Source organism: Numida meleagris, chromosome Z (assembly GCF_002078875.1).
Source record: "Numida meleagris isolate 19003 breed g44 Domestic line chromosome Z, NumMel1.0, whole genome shotgun sequence".
Classification (NCBI taxonomy): domain Eukaryota; kingdom Metazoa; phylum Chordata; class Aves; order Galliformes; family Numididae; genus Numida; species Numida meleagris.
The window spans coordinates 72,367,400-72,384,684 of NC_034438.1; the positions used below are offsets into that span (position 1 = coordinate 72,367,400).

The 17,285-nt window shown below is 39.3% G+C and overlaps 2 protein-coding genes and 1 long non-coding RNA gene across 16 annotated transcripts in view; all 3 read left to right on the plus strand.

Moving 5' to 3' along the window:
- LOC110389666 overlaps nucleotides 1–3,052 on the plus strand; it is an 18,136-nt gene extending 15,084 nt beyond the window's left edge. For 2 of the 4 annotated variants that reach the window (XR_002433334.1, XR_002433333.1), the window contains exon 5: nucleotides 651–3,052. This is a non-coding gene — a long non-coding RNA (uncharacterized LOC110389666). The remainder of the gene's footprint in view (nucleotides 1–650) is intronic. The other 2 variants (XR_002433335.1, XR_002433332.1) reach the window with 1 other exon arrangement.
- The window catches only part of LOC110389661 (adenylate cyclase type 10-like), a 451,262-nt gene that overhangs the window by 195,410 nt on the left and 238,567 nt on the right, over nucleotides 1–17,285 (plus strand). The gene's annotated exons all lie outside the window — the stretch shown is intronic.
- KCNN2 (potassium calcium-activated channel subfamily N member 2) overlaps nucleotides 4,866–17,285 on the plus strand; it is a 96,374-nt gene continuing 83,954 nt past the window's right edge. For 3 of the 11 annotated variants that reach the window (XR_002433330.1, XR_002433331.1, XM_021380477.1), the window contains exon 1: nucleotides 4,868–5,170. Coding sequence is in view for 6 of the 11 variants with exons in the window: in XM_021380477.1 (XP_021236152.1) it covers nucleotides 4,975–5,170 (196 nt within the window). In the remaining 5 variants the exon portion in view is untranslated. Of the gene's footprint in view, nucleotides 5,171–8,127; nucleotides 8,440–17,285 lie in introns of those variants that run through there. The other 8 variants (XR_002433329.1, XM_021380476.1, XM_021380475.1 and 5 more) reach the window with 7 other exon arrangements.

Sequence of the window (17,285 nt, forward strand, 5' to 3'; positions counted from 1 at the left end):
TCCTTCCTTCCCTCCTTCCTTCCCTCCTTCCTTCCCTCCTTCCTTCCCTCCTTCCTTCCCTCCTTCCCCTTCTCTCTTCCTTCTTCCCTCCTTCCTTCCCTCCCTTTCTCCCTTCTTTCTTCCCTTCTTCCCTTGCTCTCTCTCAGTCTTACTATGACCTACTGTGTTTGTAACTACAGACAAACTGAAACACCACCACTAGAGACTTCTGCAATGACCTCAAAAGTCATCATTAGCAGAGGAAAAACTGATGTTGAAAATGCCTTTAGACAGAAAGTTGTAACAAAACAGATCCTCTCTACAATGCCCTCTTATACACCTATAAAGGCTGCATTTCCTTTTTAATCAGTTTATTGTTGAAATACTGAATTAAGGTGTCATTTTTTTTTGACATTTCATTTTCCATTTCTAAAATGGCACTAGAATACCATTATTTGTCATGGAAACAGAAAAACGAAGGGCTTGTAAGTCCTGGGCGCTTTGTGCATCAATATAAAAGCATCGGATGGCCTCCTCTCAAGTAGTTAGGCATGGTTTGTCTTCCTTTTATCCATGGAGATATTTCACCCCTTATCTCCTACTGTACTGTTTTACCGTATAAGTTATAATATACTCTCTGATAAGATTGTTCTTGTTTGCTCCTACTGAAGCTCCTCCTTCCAATGCCCAGCCAGCACCAACAGCTCCATTCACTCTGGAGTATCTCCCGAAGAGAATTTGCCAAAGGAAATACTGCAGAGCACATTCATAGTTCTTCAGTACCCCCTCTTACTGCTCCTAGTGCTGATAGAACTGTCAACAGTTTTCTTTACTTTGCCCATGTTCTTTCACATTTACCTCCTGAAGAAGGCTGAGCTGACCATCCTTCAGACAATTTCTGCTGCTTTTTCTCTGACATCCAACAAGTACAGTCTGATTGTATCTCTACTGGGTCTCTCAGTAGTGATTAAAAACTTTGAGTAAGGTCACACCTCAAGTGACCCAAGACAGGACTTGGCACCAAAAGATTGATATGTGTTCTCTTTCTGCCTTCAGAGTTCTGCCTCAGGGAAAGGGTCATACTGTCCCTGTCAGGCCCTGTCCATGCACCATACGGAGATCATTCTTGCCCAGGAGAGTTATTCAAGTATAACTCAAACAAATGAGCAGGTGCAACAAACAGGAGAGTGAAATTGAAACAGCAGTGGAATGATATTGGCTCGCAAAATAAACAAAGGTCAAAGCACACCAACTCCTCTCCTGCAGAGCCTACAAATCACTTAACAATGGCTGGAATGAGTTTAAAAGTGTTTGAAGAAAAGTTATTACTGTTGCTATGGTTTCTGAGCATTTGGAATAGAATAGATTCCAACTGTGTTCACATCTTTTTTAATAACTCACTGGCTATTACAGTCCAAGGCTCCTTTATTCAAAAGTATTTATATTTTTGAACCAAATTTCCAATGGCTGAAGAAGCACCCATGTTTATAATTGGGAGGCAGAATAACTGCTGCCAAAGCTCAAGGAAAAGCAGCTGTGCTGGAAAGCTTTCCATGAACCAGTGGTACTTTATTTCTTTTCTGAAGAAATGTGACTCAAAGCTGCCATGACTTGTGATATTTTCTTCCTGTAAACTCATGGAAAAATTGCTACTTTTGAGGTGGTAATGCATCAAATAAAAAATAATGTTCCCAGGGAGACATGACATTGAAAATATGCCCACCTGAGAATAATGTGTTTCTCCTTTTTCTCACAGCTTCAGTGGGAGGTGCATTTGAATCAGATAAAGAATCAGTGTTGACCTTCACTAATGGAAAACGATTTTTTTTTTTTTATCATGAAGTATGATAATACGACAGGTACTATGAAATACTCCCTTTCTTCTCAACTCTGACAATGATTCAGAATTCAGACATGAAATAACACTGTTTAATTCCATGTCAGATACTTCCAATAGGTTGTCAGTTGGCCACAACGTTATGAAGATGGTGCCCAAACCTATTTCATGCTGTACATATTTCATCTCACCACTCATCTGTCAGCTATGAGCCCAGTGCCAGGCGTTCCCCCTCCCTGCCCCCTGGATTTTATTATCATGCCCTTTAGAAAGCCGCAATCCCACCAATTTGTTATAGTCACTAATGGCAACGTGCTTGTGCTGGCATGTGGTTGTTAAACTAGGGTTGGTTTTGATAACTTTAGACTACTTCTGTCCCGTGTGATTTCAGTTTAGCAAGAAAAATTGTTATCTCCTGCTGGTTCCCTCCTAAAACTCTGTGCTCAGGTATTGCTGGGCTTAAGCAACCCTGCTCTTTCTCCTTCCCTTCCCTTGCACTCTGTGGTAGGTGCAGTTTTTCAGATGATTAGAAAATAATGAACAACAACAGCAACAACAGAAATACCTCCAATCCCCCCAAACTTGTTTATTTTGTAGAGTTTTTTTTTAAATGATTCAAATAATAGGAATCTATTGTATATCTTGTCCACCCACAGAACTGCAAGGAAGGAAAGCAAGAAGAAGCAAAATGTCCAGGACTTAGGACTTTCAGCCCAGGAGCTTAAGTTTTTTTCTGTAATTTCTGTCAAACTGTAAATCTTAAAGCCAGATTGTACTACATTTTGCAGTTAATAATAATCAAGTTTAAATTATACCCACTTGCTTTTTCAAGCAAGTGTCTCAGCAAATATTTTTGAACTTCAGTAATCTTTTGTGGGTTTTCTTGTTGTTAGTTTGGTAGCTTTTACTGTTGGATTATATCTCCAGGGATCATGTACTTATCAATTTCATGGTAGCTAGGGGTGCAGTTTGTGGATGACCTGTTGTTATGCCATTAGCTCTGTAAGAACCCCATATTTTGTCACTTGTGATGTCGCTTAATGAGAAACAAGACTCTCACTTTTTAGTAACTCTTCAGAGAGTGTGCTGTTAGAACCATTTTTTTTCTTTCTTACACATGCATGTATCACAAGGGCAACATTCCCAACTTTTATTCGCATCTTTTATTGCTGCTGAGCTCAACTGATGATTTCATTCATGTAGTTGTTTTTCAAAAATTAATTTTTATGGAGGATGTTAAAGGTACTTCGTTTTATAAGAATTTCAAAATAATAAAAGGTGAATAAAAAATCCAGAGTGATTTTTTTTTTCCATAGAATGGCTAAGTTTATTAACAGATGTGAAATTTATGCACAGTAAGTGTTGTTCTTATTTTCATACAGGGAATCTGAAACACTGTATTCACATATATACATTTATATACTCTAATAGAATAGAGTGAGGGGAATGTGTTTGTGGAGGGGAAGGAATGGCTTCTGCAAAATCAAGGAACATTGGCAATTTATTTCTGATTTGGAAGTGTTAGCAGGCGGCTGCTTAGCCCTGGCTAAATTTCTGTCTATTATCTATGAACTTTTAACGTAGTCAATTTTGAAGGAAAAATAAAACGTTGCTCTGAGTGATTTTTTAGTTCTTCAAATATGTGTGACAGTTTACTATCAAATCTTTTTGGAAGAAAACTGATTTTGTACAATAAAATGCACTTAGGTTAGGGAGAAATCAAAGCTTGTTCATCAAACTCCCATATCCCGGACTGATAGTTAAGTAAGTGCTTCTACCCCATTTGTGTGGCAGAATTCAATAGGATGGATAATGTAAGAGGAAAAGCAGTATAAGGAAAAGAGAGAACCCTAACACTTCGAGCAGTCTCTTGGAATATAACCTGAACTCTGGTTCAAGCGCACAGCCTGTGCCAGCTACCACCAGGTGATCGACCTTTGTTTCCCATGTTGCAGAGAAATGCCAGAATTTCTTTTGATGAGAGTGTATGAATTCTGACCAAAAAAAAAAAAAAAAAAAGATCGTCCTGTTCCTATGGGAATTTTCACTGTTGTTTGACATCACTTATAAAGTCTTCCTCATGCCTGTTAGCTATGAGGTCACACGCGCTTTATCTAGGGGCTAGAGCACCTCTCCTGTGAGGAGGGGCTGAGAGAGCTGGGGCTGTTCAGCCTGGAGAAGAGGCTGCTGCCACCTGACCCTGAGCTACCCTGTGCACCATACAGAGGTCACAAGGTTTGAGATCCCCTTGCAGTAAATCAAGATGAAACAACGCCAAACGATCGGTTGAACTTTTATTTGGATCCCACTGTGATACTTAGATTTATATATCTATACTTTACTGGTCATTATCTACAATGATGACCCTTTGCATTGCATTCTAACATAACTTGAGAAAGATTAAAAAAAAAAAAGAAAAAAAAAGATATGGAGATATCACCACTCTTGGATCCAGTGATGTTGAGGTAGTCAGGGTTGTTCCTCAGGTGGTGAGCATGCACCTGAACTGTCATTCTTCTGCCTTTTATGCAACCGTGCCCACCACCCCTCCCACCCCCGCAGAGGGGACTTCAGTCACTAGTTGTCCATTATCCTGGGGTCTTGGGTGGTTGTCATGCTCACTCTAACATTGTGACTGAGGTATGACTCTACCCCTGCTCAAGTGCAGTTCAAGATTATAGACTATTTTGGAAATGGATTGCTGGTTTGGAAGAGTTTCACGGGATCTCACTCTCCCCTTGTCCAAATGAACACTAGTTGACCCTCTTTGGCATGAAATGATAGCTTTTGAGATCTCTCCTTCCCCCAGTAAGTCTGCCAGTTGTAATTCAACAGATATGGATAGTCTCACAAGATAAGATAAATCAGTCTGGAAAAGAAACGTCTTGCCTTTCCAAGGCCCCTTCCTCCAATTGCTCCTTATCTTGTTACTGTGGTGACCTCCTTTTACTCTTCTACTGTGTTTGAGACATTAATCTTTTTTGCTTCACAGTCTAACAAAGGCTCAGGGACCTCATAAATGCCTATAAATACCTGAAGGGAGGGAGCAAAGAAGGCAGACCCAGAGTCTTTTCAGTGGTGCCCAGTGCCAGAACAAGAGGCCATGGGCACAAACTGGACCACAAGAGATTCCCTTTAACCATCAAGGAAGCACTCCTATGCTGTGCAGGTGCTGGAGCACTGGCACAGGTTGTCCAGAAACGCTGTGCAGAATTCTCCTTGGAAGATCTTCAAAATCTGCCTTAACATTGTCCTGGGAATCCTGCTCTGGGTGCCCCCTGTTTGAGCAGAGCTTGGACCAGAGGGACCCAGACCTTCCTGCCAACCTCAACCATCCTGTGGTCCTGCGATTCTGTAAGTAAGCAACTCTAGGGCCAAAATTGTTTCTTACTTTGTTATGGAAAAGAAACTGTAAATGCAGATGAGCGAAGTTCTTGGTCGGTGAAAGAACTCTGCCCTGTCTATAGCAAATAGCAGTTATTGGGAATTTTACAGAAAGGTAGATGAGTTTGGCATGAGTCTAGGTGCTACAGTTTCTGCAGCTTTGCTGGTGCTGTCACAATTTGGAAGTTTAATTGCTCTATCATTCATTACGACCGTCAGAATTACAAGTGCTTCCAACTTTCCTCTGAAAATATTGTGGCCTGGTTTAATTTAATGTGTTACCATAGAAAATGCATTTTATTTACTGCAGTGGATTCATTTCTTATAAACCAAACACTTAGATCCATGCACTGGAACAAAATCATGGAATGGTTTCTGTTTAAATATAGAGTGAGGTAGACACTAACAGCTCAACAATCCTTAAACAGCACCCTATAAGATCCATGCAGAATATCAGTATCTTTATTACTTTTGTGTTGCTCCTGCATTAAACTATCATAGCTTAAGACTGGGGTTCTACTGCGCTGATGTTGTAGAAACATATATGAAAATATACACAGTTCTTTGGGACACATAGTTGTCTGAACTGAGGAAAAGGCAGTAATGAGCATAATAAGCAATAGAAGGGAAGTTACAGTTTAGGAGTAGCTTCATAGATAATGACATGCACAATGTGATAAGCCTTAAACATAACTTTTTTCTCTCCCCTTTGTCTAGTAGCACCCCATTCTCTCTTAGCATTTCTTTTAGCTCCCACAGTGGCTCCAACGGATACGCCTGTACATTTTGACTGTTTTTCACTCTCATCTATCTTACTACATATATTTGGTGAATCAGATAAAGAGAAATTCAGGAACTTGTCTTACAGTTCCCTTGGAAATATTCTTTCTTCCAGAAAGCCTCTTCAGGCACCATTGTGTTTGTGGTGGCTGGCTGGACACAAGCAGGCTTTTTCATACTTGGATGCTGGGATGGAAGCTTAACCTGGCTGAGACTCTGCAGTCATAGGACCACAGAATGGTTTGGGTTGGAAGGGACCTTAAAGATCATCTAGTTCCAGTGGCTACACAGTTTTTTTCTTGGGTATTCCTTCTAATATGGGACTATAGGGAGCTTGTGAGGCCAGGCTGTGAGCAGTAAAAGATCAAGCAAACAGCTCTCATGAAGCAAAGCTGCAACTGTTCATTATTTTTTATGGAGTTCCTTTCATGAGATAAGAAGATACATTAGCATTTTAATTTTTTACTTTGATTGTTGGCTGATGCATGCAAATAATTAATTATTTGGCTTACTCACATGACAATTTTATTAAAAAAATAAAAAAGAGAGGCACAATGCAAAAGAAGAGTGCCTCCTTTAGAAAATGGAAGCGTTTTCTGAGCAGCTAAAATGTCACTCAGGCTACAGAAAACAAATGAAGAAAAGTTTTAGTAGAGAGAGATATAAATTCCTGGTTTAAGTACTCAGATGAGATGTCAGGGTATAGAAAACCAACAAAATTAGTGCTTTGCAGCTATGCAAATTTTAAGCACTCATAGAAGGATAATAATATGATAAGTAATTGCTACGTGTTGCAATATTGCCAGCGACTATTGGGTCAAAGACAATGAAAAAAGATTGATGATGTGTATCACGTTGTGATAATGAGTCTACTTATTAGCACACACTTCTGTGTGCCAGCATGTTGGTAGAAGATGCAATTCACAGCAGAATTGCAAGAGGCCTGTATGCTCAGAATCTGGTTTTGAATTACCGAATAAGTCATTCCCCATAGTGTTAATCCACATTAGGAAATTTCTACAACTGTCACCTAGGCAATACCCTAGCAAACGAGATTTACAAGGCAAGAATGTTTGGAGAATTGCAAGGAACTTTGTTTTGCTCTTTGCTTGAAGGATGTGCTTCCAAAGCACCTGCATCTTTGAAAATCTGCACTGAAAACAAACCATAAATCTTTAAGCATCACATTATTAAACTGAGCCAGATTTTGGCAAGTCATGTTATAAGCTTCCCATGGTTTTATTCGTTTTTAGATGTGTGTTTTTATGTTTTTGAATTTGTTTTGTTGCGCTGTGCTCACCACAGTCTTGGATGGCGAAGATATGCGTGGCAAGATCACAGCAATCAGGTGGCTCTCTTTGAGGATTAGTAGTTTCTGGGCAGTTGGAGATACAAAAGGGTAGCTGTGCCATAAGTATCATACCATTGCTTTTGTTTAGAGTTAAATCTCATTCCTTTTTCATAAGGGTGGCCATTTGGAATGCACAGGTTAAGATTGTCTTTTAATTAGTTTTTGTAGGTAGTCTGTCCTCTGACATCTCTTACTTAGGACTTGCCTGGCATTTGCAAGCTGAAGGCTGACTTCAGATGTGTGAATTAATTTTCATTAATTTTTAAATGATTTTCTGAAGAAGTGAGTTTGGAGATTGAGCAATAACTGTATTTTCTGTATCTGCTATTGCTGTGAAGATCAGAGAGCATGAGAAGCCTGAGACTTGAAAGTTTACCAGCAGTAGACACTGTTTTTGCCTCCGTGGAAGTTCGGATCATTCTTGCAAATTAGGACCAGAAGCCGATCTCAGCAGTGTTTTTTTCCCATGGGGGCAAGGGGGAGTTTTCTGGAGGTGTTTTGGTGCTCATTTAAAAGGGATAGCAGTGAGAGAGGAGAAAAATGTGTTGCTTTTTTTTTCTTTTTCCTCTTCAGATGGATTACCTACACCACATTTAAACCATTTGTGTCCTGTAGCTGTTTTTCTGCAGCAGAAACAAAGGAGAGAGGGTGAACACACAGCTTTGTTCTCTATGGATATCAGTCGAGAACTAACTGTAGTTGAAATAAAATAAAAAGCAGTTGCTACTCTAAATTAGAAACAGCAAAAAAGAAACATATTGTTACGCTGGTACATTGTTGTATTTGGCTCGTGGATTTATTGCCACTGACAGGCTGCAGACAAAAGCTGACACGTGACATTGTGCTGCAGAGCATATAGTGCTCCTTGAGGCACGGCAGCACATGCTCACATTTGCATCATATTGTGTTAGCATAACACCAGAATCGCCAATCTCTGAGTAAGTAGAACTGCTTGCATGCCATTGTAAACTATGTCACCGCAGCAGAACTGCTGATGAAAAAAAATCACGCCTGGAAATTTCTAGAAGAGATCCTAATGGAAAGGCCAACAGTCATGGGTGTGGAACAGGAATCTGCCCTCTGGTAATGAGACATGGGGAGAAACAAGGTAGGTCAGGAGACACAGGCTTTCAGTGATGGTGATGGAGAAATAAGTCAGAGAGAGACAGCAAACGGTACTGACTGTGGTAAAAGTGTAATGCATTGTGTAGATGGGATCTGTGGCAGGAAATTAATGATCTAAGCTGGTAAACCAGCATATATATGGTGCCAAGAATATGTCACAGGGTTTTCTAAAGCCAGCTGAGAGTGCAGGAGCTGGATGCTCAGCTCTACAGGGAATTTAGCTAGAAAGATCTAGAGCATTTCCAATCTGAGAAACTGCCTGAAAGTTTCCTAAAAATTCTTTTTTTTTTTTTTGGAGTTGTTATAATCTTTCCAATTCATTCTCTTCCTTATCTATCCACACAATCAAAAAATGTCTAATCTATACGCAATTCAGAACTACTTCTCTTCTTTCACCCAGGAGACACAGGAAAATAATTATTAATTTTCTCATTGCAGCGTAGTCCCTAGGTCAAAGAAATATCCCTGCAATCTCTGTCCCCATCCCTCCACTCTAACCCTTATGTTTCTGGTTATTGTTATTCTCCTCTGAAAGCTTTCCACTCATGAAATAATTTCTAAATAGTGCTGCTATGAGCAGACTACTCTTGTTAGTAAGTATTTTTCTCCTGTGTGTCCCTTAATGAGTCTTGATTATTGATACCCTTATTAGTACATCATATAAAGCCTTCCTGCAAAAGTCTCCAGGTGCTTTCTGAAAAGCTGCTGCATAGATGTTCTTCAAGATGAATTTGTGTTATTGATTATTGCCACTGAAACATAATATTGTGCACAGATTATTTTTTCAGTGTGTCAGATCATTTCAAATGCTCTCTGCCAAAGCGAGGGCAATCTTTTCCATTTTACACACGTAGAAAGTTAAGCGCACAATCTACTCAAGGACTCCAGGAATTACTGGGAATATGATTCTTCTGACTACTTCTGTATATTTTTCATTGTAGCTCCCAGCTAGGCTGTATTTCTGCAGTATACTTACAGAAAGGTCATGAGAGACAGTCAACACCTTTTCTAAAGTAAGAGATATGCTTTGTCCATTTACAAAGCTTGTGAAGACTTTTTTATCCTTTGTGGACATTGTCTTGGAGGCCAGTGTGGTTTCCCTCAGTTGTGTTTTTTAGGTAATACTAGGTATTATCAGGAAAGACAGAAGGGATTTGGGTAAGGGAATGAATGGAATGATATCTTGAAGCCTATTTCATCCCTGTTTTCGGTGGTAGAAATCCTGTGCTGCCTAGATTCAGCACCCCGCTAGCCTATATACGATCAATGAAGCCATCCTACAGAAATTTATCACATAAAACTCAGCTATTTGTTCTCCAAGAAAGTGCTGGAACAAAGAGATATACTGGGTTATAACTGAAAAAAAAATTTGTAATAGGAAAGAGGTTATTCAGGAATGCATCTCATCCTTAATTAAGGATCAATCCCATAAAAAAGTCTTAGCTGAGTCTCTGCTCTCATATCTTCTTTCTAGTTGTTCATTTTATTCTCCAGAAAGTTCAGGAACTTGCTAATTCGCACTAGACTCCCTTAGTAACCTTCTGCTCTGCTGTAATTTTTCTACTTGCAAATCCACTAACAACTTTCAAGTACTTTGACATGGAAGTTTTGAACCCAGCACAGATTAAAATGGGCTCTATGGAGTTAACAGGAGTTTCTTGCACACCATCGGTTCAGGCTTGGGTCTACGCCTACTGCTCTCGTTGCAGATTTGAGATATTATACACTGTGTGTGTCATTTCAGAAGGAACAATGGGCAGAAAATGTGTGCTGGGAGCCATGCTGTAAAGACATGTAATAATGCCTAATACATTATTGCTATATTTCCCACTACACAAGCATGTTAAACAAGTACATAAGCAAAATTACACGAGAGTTATTTTAATATTGCTTTGAGGCTTACACAGCAAGATTGGACTCCCGAGAAGGCAGAAACCACAATTCTAGTTATATTTCTAGAATCTGAGTATCCTTTTATCCATGTACTTGCCAGGGCTGTTTTCTTCTTTCAGTGACAAATGTAATTTGTATCTCTCTCCTAGGGGGAAGATAGCAAGGCATCTTTCAGTAAATGTAAATCGTAGTTACTGTGGAGCTATGTCGATGGCTGCTTGACAGCTCAGAAAGTGCTGGGGCAGCTCACCCTGGAGTGGGCAATGCCTTTCTTGCTGCTGTTGACAAGTCTAGGCTGCTAAGCAGCTAGCTAGACCTGTGCCAGAAGGGACGCAATTTACAGGAACAGCATTAGTGTCAATCATTGGCCTGAATCTTTTTCCATCTGTGGCCTTAGTCAACTAACAATATAATAAGAACTGCTCAAACCCAGAGCTCCTGTTCACTGGGATATTTCTGCTGTTCTTTGTACTGGGACACACATACAAGGATGATTTTCCAGTCCCTTGCTGTGTTTAAGAAATATCTTAAGATATATCTTAAAAGAGTATTGGATAATTGCATGCAACTTTTTTTCCCACTGAGCTGTAGGGATGTTAAGGTATCCCAAGGCTAGATAACCCTGTGTTATCAGAGTTCCAGTTCTCTCTGGAATGACTTCATCCCCTGAACAAAACAACTTTAGCAATGAACAGAACCTGTTCCAGGCTTTCACTTCGTTTCTAAAATATTTGGCAGCCATTACAAAAATCTTACAACTGTATAACGATCTTTTAGCAATCCTGTGTTGAGAACCTGTTAATTTTTTTTTTTGTTATTTTTCAGCTCATTTTAAATGAAGTGATTTCACAGAAGGTGCAGAAATGTTTGTGAATAAAATGCATCATGGTAGCCTCTAGCTTATAGTTATCGGAATGCAAAAACACTTCAGATCCATTGCACAAAATAATGCAAGGCCAATATTGTCAAAAGCAAGTTTTAGTTGTCAAATCCTTCTCAACACTGGTGCAAACTGGGGTTGGCTTTTTTAAAAAGGTTAGGGGATAAATGAGACATAAATATTCATTCTGGCCCAATATTAAATGTAAACTCCAGTCCATTTTTATAGTCATTATGGCAGGAAATGTGATTATCCTCCAGAGCCTTACAGTAGCAAATGTATAGCAGGTTGTTCTGTCTGGATCAGAACATCCAGTATGTTCTATTATGGCATGATTGACCTCAATGTAAAACAACTGTGGGTTTTCTTTTTCAACTTTTTAAGAAAAAGAATCAAACTTAGTACCTGAGTGTTCTACCAGACACTATTCCAGCGTTCACCTACTTGAGAAACTGCTCAGAATATTCTTAAAAGGCAGTGAATATGTAATTAACTGACTGTTCCTACTAGTAAGTCTACCATGCTGTCATAAAATGAGGCTGTTGATTATCTTAATGTCCACTGCATGTTGACACTTAAATCACTTATTTATCAACAGGTAGTATGATTAATTACCTAGCTTATTTGTGCCTGCGCTTAACGCTTTATATGGCTGCATATGATGTGACTAGGTGAATGACATTGAAATTAGTAAATAATGGAAGTCTGGGACATAACGCTGTTCAAATGCAGGACCACAGATGTCTTAAATTCTTAACTCTTAACTATAAAAAAATGTGCCAGGCACCTCATGAGTATTCTGAAAGCTTGGTACGATGGCAAGCTACCTGCAGAGGGAGCCTGCTGTGCAGAAAGGCTGTTGACTTTTTGCTTCCCATCAGACACAGCCTGATTAAGTTGAATGCGAAAGGAATGACAGCTGTTGAGCACTATGTTTACCTACTTCAAAATATTTATTCTTTTCACTATGTTTGATAAAAGTACATTCAAAACCATTTTAATTTCCTTTTTAGTTTAGAAGATGTCAAAAATCAACTCAGGGCAAAAGTGTTCAATTTTCATCACTTCAGAATGGTTCAGGGGAACAGTGGACCATAATTACAAACCACATCTTCAAATATTTATCTATCTTGGGGACAAAAGCTTGGATGATACAGAGTTTAATCTGTTTACAATTGATTTTATTTTTAGAGACAAACATTTGGGATCAAATCCAGTCTTAGTCATGAAAGATATAGAACTCAATAGCTTAAATCAATGAAAACTGTGAATACTTATCATATCAGGAGTTAATGAATTATGCTTTCAACTGGGTACCCCTTCTTAAGGTTTAGGTCATACCTACCTACCTACTTCCATGAAAATGCCTGGGCATTTTCGTCTCACTCTCCAGTTTCAACAGCAGGTCAGGGTTCAGCCATGCTGTTCTCTTGCCTTCCTTTCCTGACATCCTACACTTGGGGATGGAGAGCTTTTGTGCCCCGAGGAAAGCTTCCTTAAAGATCTGCCAGCTCTGCTCCACTCCCTTGTCCCTGAGGACAAATTTCCAGGGGATTTTGTTGACTAACTAGGTCTCTGGAAAGCTGGAAGTTAGCTTTCTTAAAACATACGGTCCTAATTTTACTCTTTGTCTGTTTGACACCCATCAGGAGTGTAAATTTCACAACTGCATGGTCACTACGTCTCAGGCAATCTCCAATCCTGATGTCACCAATCACTTCACGGGCATTGGTGAGCAACAGGTCTCCCCTGTTTCAGTGACATATGTACTTTAGAAAACAAAGGACTAAATAGTAGGCTTAAACAAGGAGATATTTCGTGGAGAGATTGATACTTATTTTTGCAACAACTGCAATTATGCAGGGAAGACAGTAAGACCAATGTTTTCATGAGCTTGCAATGATTTTGGAACCGCTTCTGGTATTCAGCCTCATGCATTCACATGGTGGGTATTTGAGACTGGATCCCAGTATCTTCTGAAGTTCAGACCATTAAAAATGTGTCAAGTATATCTGTCAAAATATTAGGCAACCAAAATTTAAAGCTATTTCTGAAACAGACAGACAAACGTGGCTTGACTGATATGGAAATGTTAGGTATTTCAGCAAAGTTTCTTCATACAGGTGCACTGAATGTAGAATGCAGACCAATGAATTAAGCAAATGAACATAATGTATGCTTATACATATAGCAGGGTAGAAAATATACTGTGTCATGCAGCTCACTATTTATGAAGAGCTCTAGAATTATCCAGTTCTCTGATGCCTCAGTAATTTTCAATTAACCTCCTCTAAATTGAAATCAAAGCTTTTGCAACTCATCTGCAAATACAAATGAATCTGTATAGAAGTAGAAAGCTGTCTTTTCAGCAATGCTGAGGGCTACAAAAGCTGTAACTAATCTGAAATGGATTCGTTTTTTTGTACTTTGCTTAGACATATGAGGGAGTGCAGTAAAACAAAGGGAGCAGCGAACAATTTCCTGCATTTGTATTGATTGGATATAAACAGTCCAGCTGCAAATTTTGAAGTTCAATTTTTTTCATTTCTCCTTTATTTTTCTGAGGTTACAAGATAGCACAGTTGGTTTTGTGTAGGTTGCTAATGCCTGCTAGATGAAGGATGGAATTCAGAGGAGAAATTAATATAGAAGGTGGATTTGACTTACCTTTCATATCTCCAATACAGAAGAGCTTCTCTTTTGGTAAAATCAGCATTTCTGAGTACTGTTCCTTTTCTCTATCAATAATCCTTCTACTTCTTTCCTGTTAATGTAATTTACCTAAAACATTCCCAAATCCATTTTGCTAAAAGAGATAGTCTGCAATGAAAAAGGAGTAAAATCCTAAAATCTGTTTTTTTTTTCCTCATATCAAAGAAATGGTGCAAATAAGATTCCCTTTTGGAATGTGAAGCTGTCAGTTGAAAAGTGACACTAAGGATCCTATCTCATCTTCTTTTAAATAATAAACACACACTTTTCAGCTGCATGTAGTTATGTATAACACGCTATTGCTACTAGCAAGTAGAGCAGAAGGGAAAGGGGGAAAATGTACTGTAGAAAAGAAGAAAACTTTTTGCATATCATCCTTGATGAAGCAATACATATATTTTTTTGCTTTAAAATCTTGTTGCTCTTTTATTCAACTAACATACTCCAGTGAACAATCTTTCTCAAAAATCAGAAGAAAGGCTTTTGTAGGATTTAGTTCCATGAATAGTTTGCTGGAGAATCTCTCCCTTCGTGCACTGACTGGTCATTGAACTTCGTGACTGTGCAGCTACCTTGCCATCTTAGGAGAGGTGTTCCTGCCACATGACTCACACCATCAAAATGAAACAGGCAAAATACAGGTGTACGGTATTTTAGGGCAAAGCTTTTTAATATTCAGCTGCCTTTATTTGATTTACTTGCAGTGGAAGAGTCAGGTAAAACTACCAGGGCTGCTATGTATCCCCTTCGTACTTCCTAATGTAATCCCAAAGCCCATATGCAGAAGCAAACAGACACTGAACAACCCACTGTTAGAATTGGTGTTTGAAATGCTTTATTGCAGTGACTCACTATTCTGCCTCAGTAAACAAAATTATTTAGTAAATATTAGTGCTGCAGCCTTATGTAATAGTCTATTTTAATGCTGAAGAAAAATTACACAGTAGGGGTGGGGACAGAATGATGCCTTACTGCAGAAAAAGCTTGGTTCCCACTGAACTGCCTTTTGAAAATCCAAGTGTATTAAGTGGTTCTCCACTCTTTACACGTTTTTTCTTTTCAAAGAAATCCATCAGACTTTTAGATATGGCTCCTCCTTAAAGGTAAGAAAAAATGTTGATTCTTTCCCAGAATCGTACGGATCGACATGTATATTACTTCCACCCTCTCCTATTTTCACTCAGTTTTGCTGTCCAGACATCAGGTTTAGTGGTCTGTAGGATCACTCGTTTTCCTAGGAACCTCAGCAACATACTGGCTATTTGCCAGCTGTCTGGTGTTAACACAGTTTTATGCAAGAGGTTATATATTTGGCAGTTAGTAATTCAGCTGTTTCATCCTGAATCACCAAGCACATGTAGGTAAATACTGACCTTTTACACCCTGTTTAATTTGTTCTCCCTATATCCACTTTTACTGAAAAAGCAATTGGGGATCCAAACATCAGTTTGGATACCTTCTTTACTGAGGACTTGCTGAAATGTGTAAGATCAGTATTCAAGGTTTCAAGGTCTTGGGTTTGGGAGTACCCAATAAACCCTGCATGTAATGGTTGGATAACCCCCCCTTATGTCCGTGTCTGGCCAGAAACAAGCTTATCTCAACATCATGGCCAAGCCCTATAGGCATTTTTATAACTCACTGCCTAGTTTCTCTTCTCATCTTCTTACTTCAGAGGTACTGCTAGCTGTTCCCCAAATTTCACTTATTAAATACTCCTTATGGCTTGGTCTGTCCCCTAGCATGTGACACACCAAATAATTATAGTATGGCTTGGGTTGGAAGGGATCCCAGGGATCATCGTGTTCCAGCCCCCCTGCCAACCTCCAGATCTGGTACTAGACCAGGTTGCCCAGGGCCCCATCCAACCTGGCCTTGAACACTTCCAGGACTGGGGCATCCACAGCCTCTCTGGGCAGCCTGTTCCAGCACCTCAGCACTCTCTCTGTGAAGAACTTCCCTCTGACATCTAATCTAAACCTTCCCTCCTTGAGCTTAACACCATTCCCCCTTGTCCTATTGCTGACCACCCTTGTAAAAAGTTGATTTCCCTCCTGTTTATATCCCCTTTTAAATCCTGGAAGGCCACAATGAAGTCTCCTTGCAGCCTTCTCTTCTCCAGGCTGAACAAGCCCAGCTTCCTCAGCCTGTCTTTGCAGGGGAGGTGCTCCAGCCCTCAGCTGTAGAGCTGAGTTCCCTAGTTGCCAGAATATAGAGTAAGGTTTCCTCAATTACTCTTACTGTTGCACAGAATAATTCAATAACCATTGCAAAGCTCTACAGAGTAATGGCTGAGGAAATTGCTTGGGTCTTGGAAGCCTGGATTCTAGTACTAATGAGTGTTTAAATTATATGCTATTAATAGCCCAATTTCAGAGGACTGTCTAGGTTAGTGGCTAGAGCAGTGAACTACAAGGTGCACATTAAAGCTCATCAAGCAGAGGAAGATATTTGTTCTGCATCTTGAATGTGCCCTGAGCATACAAAGCATGGTGCTGGCATCATCGCATTGTATTCTTCCTGGCATTTTGTAGGGAGCAGTGATGAATACTGTGTCCCAGGAATCTGCTTGGATCTGGGAATCTCTCCTGAGCACTGTGTGGTGTCTTCTTCCATTAAGTACCATGATCTTTCAGATGGAATTTCTTTGCTGATGAGACCAGGTTCCCATATTTCTTCTCAATTTCCCAGTTAGATCTCTTTCAGTGTAATACACAAAGTTTATAGTTGGAACATGCAAGTAAATATTATGGATCATATTAGGTGCCTAGACAACAGAGAAATGTTACAGCACTGAGAAAGATGGCATTTAATTATATGGTTGGTGCGATACAAAGTTTTTAAACCTTTAGTTCTTGTCACAGAGGTTTAAGTGATTGTCTTTGGAGCAGAATAGATATTTTGAAGAGAGAAATTTAACTAGCTAGACGTTCTTGTATTAAATCATTTATGTTTTAGTGCAATAGAGCTTATCTTTTTGCACAGTTACTGTAAAGATTTACTCGAGTGAGAGATAATTAACAAATCATGAATAAAACATCCATTTACAAGGAGATATTCTTGTACGAATAACTTAAACCATGCAAGATACTGAGCTGCTGTTCAAAGCAGAGAAATCTTGGAATAAGACAAGATGTCCCAGGATCCATATAATACATATTTCTACAATAAATGAGCACCTTCTCAAATGAATTTTTGAAACCATGCAAATACAGATTCGTAGATATTCGAAGATAAGATTGTGAAGTGTTACTGAGCTCCTAGTTTAGACTTTTCTCCTAACAGCTTCTAATAAAGTGGTGGAGTGGGGAGGAATGGGCTGATCGTTTTCCATTTCTCAAGTA